The sequence below is a fragment of the Bison bison genome, unplaced genomic scaffold (assembly GCF_000754665.1).
Source record: "Bison bison bison isolate TAMUID 2011002044 unplaced genomic scaffold, Bison_UMD1.0 scf7180017864260, whole genome shotgun sequence".
Classification (NCBI taxonomy): Eukaryota; Metazoa; Chordata; class Mammalia; order Artiodactyla; family Bovidae; genus Bison; species Bison bison.
In genome coordinates this window covers 6,114,312-6,126,768 of record NW_011494832.1, presented here as the reverse complement: position 1 = coordinate 6,126,768, position 12,457 = coordinate 6,114,312, and the positions used below count along the sequence as shown (strand labels likewise).

Sequence of the window (12,457 nt, the reverse complement as noted above, 5' to 3'; positions counted from 1 at the left end):
GTCCAACTCTCACATCCATACATGACTACTGGAAAAACCATAGCCTTGACTAGACAGACCTTTGTTGGCAAAGTAATGTCTCTGCTTTTGAATATGCTATCTAGGTTGGTCATAACTTTCCTTCCAAGGAGTAAGCGTCTTTTAATTTCATGGCGGCAATCACCATCTGCAGTGATTTTGGAGCCCCCCAAAATAAAGTCTGACACTGTTTCCACTGTTTCCCCATCTATTTCCCATGAAGTGATGGGACCAGATGCCATGATCTTCGTTTTCTGAATGTTAAGCTTTAAGCCATGTTACCATTCCTAAAACTGTGCATATACTCAATATATACAGAGTTGGTCCTCCATATCTGTGTCCTGTGTCTATAGGAACAACCATTGCAGATTGAAAATATTTAGGAAAAAGATTCAGAAAGTTCTAAAAAGCAAAACTTGATTTTGCCAGGCACTGGCTTAATGTATACATAACATTTACGTTGTACTTACAACTGTTTACGTGGCATTTGCATTGTAAGGGGCTTTCCTGATGTCTCAGATGGTGAAGAATCTGCCTGCAATACAGGAGACCCAGTTCCATCCCTGGGTCAGGAAAATCCCCTGGAGAAGGAAGTGGCAGCCCACTCCAATATTCTTGCCTGGAGAATTTCATGGACTGAGGAGCCTAGTAGGCTACAGTCCATAGGGTTGCAAAGAGTCGGACATGACTGAGCGACTTCCACTTCACTTTACCTTTTTGCATTGTAAAAGGTATTATAAGTTATATAGAGATGATTTGAAGTCTGGAAGAATGAGCATGAGTTATATGTAAATAGTCCCCAGTTTATATAAGGGACTTGAACATCCATGGATTTTGGTGTCTTTTGGATACTAGGTTTATAAATTATCTATAATATGACACTGTTTGAGGTAGAAAGTTTTCATTGCAGATATTAATTCACATATTCAATTAAGGATGTTTTCATGGTCAAATTTTCTTCCTTAATACTAAATACAAAGTCAACATACCTATCATGCAGCCAACTATGTGTCATCATTTCCTTAATTTTCTTGGTCCCAAATAATTTGATACCTTGTTCTGCTGAAAGTGTATGATTGTCCTTTCCCACTAATTCAGTTTCTACTGTTTCTGAGCTTCCCACGTGTATAATTAATAATAAACCATAGCCTAAACCATTTTCTTTATAAGACTGTGCTGTTTCTATAATTAGAACAAGAGTCAATAAATTTGGATTTGGGATCATTATTCACACAAAGATTACTAATAATTTCTCAGTAAATTCAGAATTTTCAACAATAATTTTTAAACTATTTTAAAGAGTAATTTTGTTAAAAATGTAGTTCTGACATGAAATATTTGTAACAGAAATATAATTGTTGCAGATGACAATCATAAAATGCAACCTATGACCTGAAAAATCAGTTTTTTTCCAACTAATCTCTGTGGATTCATGTAACATATGAAATTATCTACATGCTGATTAATACTGTGTGATTATTTTTACTCTACTGAACTGCTTCATGACTGGACTTTCATATTTGATTACTGCACTTGTCTGCATCGTTTCAGTTTGTCAAAACGTTCATTTTGGAGAGCATATAGAAGCAGTGTTGCTTCTTTTGAACATCATAATGCTTACCTAGAATATCCTAGAAATGTATTATCAGTAGCATGTTTTTTCTGTTTATAATTATTTTGCTACACATCTGTGATTTAGCCTGAAGCCTTTGGCTTGGGGCATGAAAAAATTTAAGAATGGAGCTGAAAAAAAAAGCAAAGTTAAATCATTTGAAACAATATTTTAATATCACTCTGTTCATAGTGGCCTCTGATATTAGGTGGACTCACTGTGAAAAAAAAGAGTAGATGGACAGGGTTACTACAAGGCTTAGTGTAATTTGACTTTTAAAGTTATTGCAATGCTCTCTTGAGAGTGTTATTTTAGATGTTGCATGCTTAAAGAACTGACTAATAGATACTACTAATTTCTAAGGCATTTATTTCATTGACTTTTAAATAAGCTTTCAAAATAAATTTCTAATTTTTATGACTGTTTGTAAAGCAACTAAAATACAGTGTCAGATATCCAAAAACTAATGCATAATGACAAAGTTTAAATTGTTATTTGAATTTGACTTTTTTCTGTGAATCTATTTTTAGGAACTGGGACTTGTCATTACTGGAACTCTTCCGGTCTTCAACATAACCGGCCAAAATGAAAATAAGACAAACTTAAAGGTTAAAAGTTAATTGATAAAATTAATAATAATAAATGATAAACTATGACGTTGAAGCTCATTGTGGATAAGATATTTCTATAAGGAAATAATACAACGTAACTGTCTCATGAGGCTGAAAGTAAAAGTCAGCAGCTGTCTATGTGATAACCACCTGGGAAAAAGGAAATGCAGGACAAATTCTCAGTTCCCCCAGAGACAAGATTCAACTTAACTCTATCTAACTGTGACTTGACAAGAACACAAGTTCAGGATCTGGGAGTAATTATTGCTTGGACCAGAAAGTTCATTTGGGTTTCCCGTAAGATGTTACGGAATACATGATAAATGGGCAGTACTACTGTGTGCACATTTTTAAATGCATCTAAGATACCCATGGAGTTCATGGTAAAATAAAAATAACATGGTAATGTTTGTATCAGATATATATAGGTACCTTTTTAGGATCGCTCATCCTCCCAGTCCCATACAATAAATTATTTTTTTTTAATTATCATGTAACTTAAGGATATGATTTAAATGAATAGTTCTCTTTCTGTTTTTCTCTTTTTTAAGATTGAGGAAAAAATGCTTACTGAGTCTCATAAAAATACTTATTTCTATAGCTCTGGCATTGTCAATGCTACCAACTTAAAGTTCTACAAATGTTGAAAAATATATATCTTGTGCTTGTTAAATTATCTCATTTTAAAAAATACTTTTGATTTAAAGTAGGTTTGCATTCCTTTGTCTTAGCTTGCATTAGAAGGAATTTAAAAATCTACGAGAATTAAGATTTTTAAATACTAAATACTGATTTTATATTTTGGCTGACATTCCTGATTTGAGGGAAATTTATTTCTAGTTTATAATATAATGAATGTTGCACTTAAGCATTATTTGTTCACTTATTATAAATTTCAGTTGAAATCCTTATTTTAATAATGTGGCCGTAGAGAAAATTGGTTATTCCTCTTTGGGGGCTCATTACCATTCTTAAATATATGCTGGTTCTGATTATTGTAACTCATGAAGGGAGTAATTCTCTTAACTCCTCATATAGACTGTGTAAGGGATTGCTTAAATTTGGGGAACATGCTCTGAGTTGGCTCTGGGTTGGTTCATGGGAAAACAGCATAGCTGTTGACCTAACTTTCTCATTCTGTGTGTACCTACACAGGATTTACAATGTGCTTATAATAACTGTTGACTGGATTTAATGACTTTCTGTGTAACATTTTATTTTATAATTTATGTAATTATATTTAAAACAGATTCCTGATTCCAAATTTTAACACCATTACCATCCTTATGTCCCATAAAAGACTATGATAACAATTTGCCACATGGATTCTTTGATCTGCAACTAAAACTATGATGCCCATTGTTTGGTATTTAGAAGTTAACAGCAAGCAGAAATAGTGTTGTGAGAGTTTCCATTTTATTACACATAAGATCACATACTTTTCACATATACACTAGTATTATCAGCAGCAAAAATACATGGTTCTTTTTTATTTGGTATTGTCTAATTAATTTTAAGTGGTGATTTCTGAATTGTATTATAGCACAAAGTCAGTTTATACTCACAAATATACATACAACCCCCACTTAGAGCTGTTGACTGTATAGTATCAATTAAACTATAGGGTAATTAGTACAAAAAGCAACAAATTTAAAATTTCATATATTTTTTGTATTTTAGCTCTAATAATCAAGATTTCACTTTTAACCTAATAACAATACAGTTGAGGGAAAAGAAAAATCACAGCTGAGAATCACTGCAAACTGATAGCTTAAGTGCCTCACGCTTACACATAAAAAAATATATATATATATATTTAACCTAATGTGAAATACAAGCATTGTCAAGCAAAAGGAGGAATGTATGTTATAATTTTGTATAGAAATGTGCAAATTTTTGGTAAAAATATACTGCCTTTTTGCTTATTATAGAATCAGCTGATTCTTGGTGTGATGGGAGTTGATGTGTCCTTGGAAGATATTAAAAGACTAACACCACGTTTTACAGTAAGATGCAATTTTCTCTTTTGATATCTTTTTTATTTTAAAACTGTACTAATTTAGCTTGTCTTTAAGGCACTTAAGAAATTCTCAAAAATTGTGCATTTATCTTTGCAAAGTTACTAAATATTTAAAATAATTCTTAAAAGAATGTTATAATATCATGTTACCTTTCTTTATGCTTTAAAATACGTATTTAATAATTTATTATTATTATTTTTCAGTTGTGCCCCAATGGCTATTATTTTGCAATTGATCCTAATGGTTATGTTTTATTACATCCAAATCTTCAGCCAAAGGTATGTCTATAATTTGTTTACAGTGATAGTGTTCTGTAAAATTAGTGATTAATGTTCTTATTAGGTTCATCATTTTTTATTCACTATATAGCACTAAGTATAAAAAAGCATTTTATGTGTAATGTTAATAATACATGACAAAGCCACAGTTATGCGAAGAGTGAAAGCAGTTTTCATTTTCGCTTACCAGCTTAGCTCTGCAATATTCCTATCCAGTGTCCAGCTAACCAGGAGTCCTGTCTCGGAGGCAGTCATTGTCACCTCTGGGCCTGAGCTTCGCACATCCTCCTGGTGTTTTAATTAGGCTGTAAGGTAGTAAAGGCCGCTGCCTGGATGGGCATAAACCTGAGAGCATTATTCATGTTCCTCTCTGCATAGGCCATTTCTCTCTCTCTTTGATTCTGGTAATTATCTCTCCTTTCCCTCTCCCAGACTTATAAAGATATGTATAAAATGCAGTAAGTAAAACTCAGTGAGATGGACTTCATAACTGGGAAGGGGTTATTAATCAGTGAGTTATATGAAAGTTATAAAATGCCATACATTAAAGATTTTATCCAAATCTTTATTCCTACTTTCCTAAATATCTCATCCAATTCATTTCACTTTTCATTAATGCTTCACAGGTAAAGCACTTATGTATCTATATGTAAAGCTGGCAAAACCTTATTTATTTTTAATTTATAAGCAGCTTCAAGTTATTATTTAACTTTGAAGATAATATTAAGGATACTTTAAACCATGCTTCAGGGAAATCTATGCAGACTTACACATACTATTTCCTTCTCCCCAGGCATAGATATTTAATGTTAGAGATATTTTAGTGTATCAAGTAGGGTCATTAAAAATTATTCAAAAAGTAATAATTAAGAACCATTAATATTGAATATTAAAAAACATTTATTGTTATAACTAATATCTGCATTTTATTTCTCACTCTGGAAATTATTTCCATACAAAATCCATCATTATCTAAATATTTACTAATTATTTATAGCTACTGATCACACTGAATTATTTTTAAAGTTGTTACTTTAATGTAAATATGAGATAAGCATTTCACATGTTATCATTAGTCTGTCACAGCTCTTTAAAAACATGTCAAGTTTCTTATAATAGAGTTGTTTATGATTGGCTAACATTATGATCTTTTATAATTGAAAATTTTGATCTTTCTGAATCTTAAGATTTGTAAAAACTTTATAGTATTATTTTGTATTATGTTGTATAGCCAATATATTTAAATTATATTCCCATAAGTAACATGATTTAAATGCTATAATAATATAATGTGCTGAAGGGTGTGAAGGAGCCCTACTTTTATGTAGCTGGACATTTCATGATTGTGAGTGTAAACTCCTTCCCCAAAGGAACTAAAATATATCATAGACAAAATAATAAAGAAGAATAATGAGAATAATGAATATATGTAAATATATAAATCCATCATTTAGAGGTAATTATTTGAAAAGTTTTTCCCTTTTCTACATTCTTGTACTAATAACCAGTATTTATGTGGAAAATATTTTATTACTATTTGAATGCTTTAAACATGTTTCTGGCTCATACTTGGAATAATTAATTTACTAAAATTTTGAAAGCTACAAACAAAATATAAATTATTTATAAATTCAAGGTAAAGCCCAAGTGGTTGATTTTTCTTCAGGATTATGTTATTTTTTCATATTTTTATATAGGAAATTATTAAAAGAATAGTTTTAGAGAACCATTTAAAATGTTTAAACTATCAGTGTATTTTTTCTGAAGTTCATGCTTTTGAATTAAATATGCTTATTCTCATTATTAACAGGTTAGATATTTTAATTTCTTTTTGTGGGTGATGTTACTAGTTATACAGATAGATACAAGAACCTGATAAAGTATAATATAGTGTATTAGAAACTGATAAATACAAAGGACCAATATGGTTAGAGTAGCATGCTAGCCAAATTAATCTTAATCTTTTTCATTCAAAATTCACCAGTGAAAATATAGAAAAATAATGCCATGTTCCATAGTATCCATTATTATTTAGCAAGATCAACATTTAATCTTATGCAGGCATTCTTTGCTGAATGCCTTGTGTTTCTGAAACTATAATCTTAATTCAACTTATTTGAGTACAATTCTGAAGTTTTTAGAAGGCAGAAAAAGTATCCTAAAGCCAAGAATAATGGAAAATAAAATAGCTGTGAATCTTTTGCTTATCTAATTTCCTAAGGAATCATTACTTATCTTCTCAAAGTGACTCTTCAGAGTCTCTACCATGACTATATTTTGACAAATGCTGAATTATGTATCCTCCTTTATTCCAAACTAGAATTTAGAATTCCCTCATTTTGTTTCATTGACATAACCAGATTAGGTATACTTACTAGATATCTCATTTTTTATCAGTCTTAAGAATATTTATTGTATAGGAAATTGTGAATAATTTACATTTAAAATATTTAAAATATTTAAAATGAACCTACAGTGTTATGGGGAGGGAGGAGGGAGAAGGGTTCAGGATGGGGAACACATGTATACCCGTGGCGGATTCATTTCGATATTTGGCAAAACTAACACAATATTGTAAAGTTTAAAAATAAAATAAAATCTAAAATAAATAAATAAATAAATCAGCATAAGAATTGTCTGAGAGAAAGCATCTTTCTCCTTTCCTACTTTATTACTTTTTTTTTTTAGGAATAAAAGGAAAATATTAGTAATTTTTCTTTAAATGTTACGTAATTTTACTAGCTTTACATATTTTTTCACTAAAAATATTTTTGAACTTTCGTTTATTAACTCATCATGAACTTGATGATACCTGTTTCTGATTGAGGAAATATCTGACCAAAATTGATGATAAGGTAGAACCTTTACCCAGGTTTATATGTAGTATGATGAATTACCGTCTTTCTGTTGCTTCAGCCTATTGGCTTAGGTATACCAACAATTAATTTAAGAAAAAGGAGACCCAATGTTAAGGTAACTGAAGTTAGCAGTGCCTTCAAATTTGCTAAATCAGAGTTGCGATCAAGCTTCTTTTCCTAAAAGCATATGATTAATGCCGCCTTTCTTGATAGCAAGCTTCCAGAGCATGAGATGGAGATGAGCATCATTTTTCAATAAATTGGAGCAAAAATGTTATTAATGATGGCAGAGGGTATGCATTTGCTGACTAAAGACTGCTAGCAAATTATGTAACAATGATAATCAGAGTAATCACAAAATTAAAATTAGGTTTGTTATTAAATATTATTGTGAAATCAGTGTCAAATCAGTGTAATCCTAACAGTTGGTTGTAAAATTAACTTCTAAGTAGAAATAAAAATAAAATTCTGATGTGTAATTTCTATGAATCACACAATTTAAGCAAAAATTCTGGGGAATTTCTAAAAGTATATTTTCAGGTTAGCAGTTAGAGAAAGTTCACGTCACCTAATTAAAAATGTCCAAAATTGCAAATTAATCTTGTCTGGAAAACTCACTTGCAAAATCTTTCCTCTGGTGGGAAAATAACTTAAAACATTAACACTAAAAATAATCATCGTGAAAGGATTCTTCCTATAGTTTAGTAAAATTTAGTAAGAGCATTTCAAAATTTTGAAGAAAGTTCAGCGTGACTTAAGGTTTTATATGTAAGCCTATTTCTTTTTAAAAAATGGTGATATTGTAATAGAGAGGTAGTGTGATATTAATGGATCATTACAGTATGCATTTGTAGAACTGAACTCCAGTTTGTTCTACTTATAACCAACACTGTATCCTTGAGTAGTGCACTAAACCCCATGGTACTTCAGTTTCTTCATCTGAAAAGTAGGAAGATTCAACTAATAATAATTTCCTATCCTACACAGGATATTCTGAGGAAGTTAAATATAGATCCCCAGCTCCATCTCCTGAAAATTCTGACTTAATTTGGCCAGGGATAGGCCCTAGGCTTATGAATAGTTTTAAAGATTCCCAGGGGATTCTAAAGAACAGAGCCTTTGGATTAATAAAAACTTCAGTTCCCTTCTAGCTCTAAAATTCTATAACAATCTGAATTTCATGTTGCTGTGTCAATCTTCATATCTTTTATGGTTCCTCTACAGTTAAAATTTGCCTTTTCTTGATTTATTAAACTGCTTTATGTTACTCCTCTTGCATGTTTCTTTTTGTGTATTACCTTAAATTATACTCATTGCAGTCATGTGCATTTTAGCGAACTTTTAGTTTTGCGATACTTTTAAATATTGCATGTAGATATTGTGATATAATTAAAAAAAAAAACAACCTGGAAAATGGTTTATTTTTGTTTTAAGGAAACTTTAAATGGCAAACTAGCAACCACACAAGACTTCTAAATTTAGAAAATATTTTTTGAACTATGTAGTATTTTTAATAATGCTGTTAATTATTTCAATTTAAAATTTAAGAACATTACATTCTGCCTTTTATTTTAGTTCCACAAATAGTATTAATCATTTTATTAGTTGATATTTAAATTTTTCAAATGAGGATTGTTGGATATTTAAAACATTTTAAAATATTTGAAAAATGAAAAATATTAAATAATGAAAGTGTTGGGAACGCAGGGACTGGATTCAGTTCTCATGCGTCTCTTGGTTCTTTTCGATATGAGTCTGCTTTTGAATTTTTCTGTCACTTTACTTGTGATGAGTCTTTTAAAAACTGGTCAGCCAGATTGCCATATACAAAGTACAAGTGGTGCATTGACATTTTTCTTTTATGATTTCCTTTTCCTTTCTGTGTCTTTATATGTTGGATTGGGACATGATCTTCATATTGCCAATTCTTCCTGATAATGCCTCCTCCATGCATGCTGTTTGGGTCTGGTCATGCTATGCATTATCCATTGCATGTAAGATGATATTCTTATTTATGTTTATATTTTATCATTTTATTTTGACTTTGTTTTGCAGTGAGTTAAAATTGTCATGCTGATAGGGTGTTTGTGTAAAGATAATTTATTTCATATGACTTTAAGTAAGGAATTTAGAATAACTGTCAACTTTAGAGTCTCCTTTTGATAGAAATGTGTACAATTTCATATTTTAAGCAAAGGACTAGAATTATTTTCAATGCTGATTTTTATTTTCTTCTTCAGAAACATGTTACTTTTCAAAAGGGTATTTACTTCCAAACCAGTAAAATGCTGCCTAAAAAAAAATCAGTATTTTAACCTGTTGAACAATCCAATACTTATTTTCAATAGTCTAGAACCTTCTGAATTTAGATATCAGTTTCATAAGCAGTGAATTTTTTTTTAATAGACATGCCAGGCACAGTTTGTTTTTGTTTTTTTTCTTTTTTTCTTTAAGAATTCCCATTCATCAAAACCCATGGGAATTATATATTTTTCATTATTTAAATGGAATTACTCCCTAAAGGCATTTCTCTCATTATTATAAAATGAATATATGCTATGTATATTGTGTTATTCAGCATTTGATATAAATATTTAACTTTAATGTATTTCATGTTTGGCATTGTCTTTGGTAGTCAGCATTTGTAAAACAGTGTTTAAAATAATGATGATTCAAATATATTTTAGAAGAGACTGTGAGGCTGTAATTTTTTAACTTCCAGTGACCTTCCACTAATATGGCATAATTTGTGTTTATTACTTCTATCTAATTAGTTATAACATATTGATGGTATCTAATTTAGTAAACATTAAAATCCAGTTTCTAAATTTTTAAAGTTGTAAAATTTTAGACATGTATTATGATTTTATGTTCTAGTGAACTTTGAAATTCTACTACAACATGTTGCATTACTAGTGTTACAAGAGAATAGTATATGTTTCTTTATCAAATATTTTGAGGTCCTTACTTTATGATTAAGAAAAATTTTTAAAATGTCACGTGGTCATTTCACATCCTGATTAAAGAAAAAAAAGCTGTAAGTGGATCTTCAGAAGTCATATTCCCACAGGATTTGTGATTATAAATGTCCCATCTAACACAGGACTCAAAATATAAGTATCTTCAGTTGGTGATAATCAGAATTTGCCACAATTAAGGCTCAAATTCCTAGCCTACTTATTATAATTTTAAAATATATATGAAAGAATCTACATTTATACAATTATTTAGTCAGCTTTTTCATATATCTTAGGTAAGTAACTTTTATGGAATTAATTCTATATTTAAATATCCCTTGAATTATTCTCTATACAGCATTTTACAATGTCCTATATGCTTAATTGTTCTCTGTGTAGAACCCCAAATCTCAGGAGCCAGTAACTTTGGATTTCCTTGATGCAGAATTAGAGAACGATATTAAAGTGGAGGTAAGTGCAGTTGGCCTGAACAACACCCTCCTATCAGATGCTGGGATTCTTCCAGTCCACAGGATTTGTTGAGCATTTTCATGTGTTGGTTCTCTCTTTGGACTATATGCACAAAGATGACTGTCTTTTGTCTTTAAAAATTTCCAGATCCTAGGCTCTCTGATCCAAAAGATCATATGAAAAGGAATAAATATTTAAAATTGGGTGTGACCTTAGTTTTTTCTTTCTTTTTCCTTCCACAGGTAGAGTTGTGTATTTCAATACAAATATAACTTGTAAATTTCAATTAAAAAAACATAGGGAGGAGGATGTTGCCATAGAATTGAAAGAAAATTTTCAGAGAATTTAACCACTCAATAAGCAACATGAGGAAAGAAGCTGCCATGTTTTTCTTAGTACTCTATTTCAGAAAATTTCTATTTTCTTTCAAAACCAACATTGCATGCCACTTCCTCTGAGAGGACCTGCCATAATAATAAAGTGAAAAGTGAAAGTGTTAGTCGCTCAGTTGTGTCCAACTCTTTGCAACCCTATGGACTATAGCCTACCAGGCTGCTCTGTCCGTGGGATTCTCCAGGCAAGAATACTGGAATGGGTTGGCATTTCCTTCTCCAGGGGATCTTCCCGACCCAGGGATAGAACCCAGGTCTCCTGCATTGCAGGCAGATTCTTTACCATCTGAGCTACCAGGGAAGCCCTCCATAATAATAAAGATAATTATTAATAATAACACGTATTGAGTATGTGATATGTGTCAGTCATGGCTTTTCAAGAGCTTCTGAAATAGGTTCATTGTTTTTGTTGTTATTACTACTATTATTATTATGTCTGTTGTACCGATGATCTATTTGAGGTACAAGACGTTACATAACTTATCTCCAGTTACTCAGCTATTAATAGTAAGTAGCAGAACCAGAATTTGAACCGGCTTTCATGTGCCAGAGCAGAGATTTCTCAGATTCTTTCAAGTGGATTAACTCTGTCTCTTATCTATTCAAAGACTCTCGTATTTCTTTTACAGTTTGTCACACATTTGTACTTGCTTTCCACATTTTACACATTTACTCCCTCAGTGTAGAACGATAAAGTCTATTTATTACAATTACCTTAGACTGAGGCTTCATGCTGGGATATTTTAGGTAAACAATGAATATCTGTTGTAAAGTATTCTGACAGGATGACCTAAAATAACAATAATGCAGTAACTTTTAAAAAGAATATTTCCACACTTGGTTGGTCTGTTGAGTGTCTGCATAAAGTAACTGTTTCAATTTCCCTTAGATTCGAAATAAAATGATAGATGGAGAAAGCGGAGAAAAAACATTCAGGACTCTGGTTAAATCTCAAGATGAGGTAAGAATTAAGCCAGATTTATTCTTAAATAAAATGTATATATTAATAATAATAATTGACATTAGTGGTCAGTTTGATCTAGTAAAACAATATTTATTTATCAAACAGATGTTTCTAGTAAACAGATTTATTTAAAACACTCCTTGCTGGAGGGATATTTTCAGTAAGATTTTAAAATCTGAAACGTTTATAAAATAATGTTGCTATAGGTTTCTTAATGTATTCTTATATCACTAATAATATATTCTTGAAAATTACATTTTTAAGAATTTTATTGA

At 30.7% G+C, this 12,457-nt stretch overlaps 1 protein-coding gene across 8 annotated transcripts in view; it reads left to right on the top strand.

Moving 5' to 3' along the window:
- Positions 1 to 12,457, top strand: part of CACNA2D1 (calcium channel, voltage-dependent, alpha 2/delta subunit 1) — a 530,781-nt gene that overhangs the window by 465,865 nt on the left and 52,459 nt on the right. For 3 of the 8 annotated variants that reach the window (XM_010848133.1, XM_010848131.1, XM_010848139.1), the window contains exons 16-21: positions 2,161 to 2,238; positions 4,173 to 4,247; positions 4,466 to 4,540; positions 7,457 to 7,513; positions 10,755 to 10,826; positions 12,108 to 12,179. In XM_010848133.1, coding sequence (XP_010846435.1) covers positions 2,161 to 2,238; positions 4,173 to 4,247; positions 4,466 to 4,540; positions 7,457 to 7,513; positions 10,755 to 10,826; positions 12,108 to 12,179 — 429 coding nt within the window. The remainder of the gene's footprint in view (positions 1 to 2,160; positions 2,239 to 4,172; positions 4,248 to 4,465; positions 4,541 to 7,456; positions 7,514 to 10,754; positions 10,827 to 12,107; positions 12,180 to 12,457) is intronic. The other 5 variants (XM_010848138.1, XM_010848135.1, XM_010848136.1 and 2 more) reach the window with 3 other exon arrangements.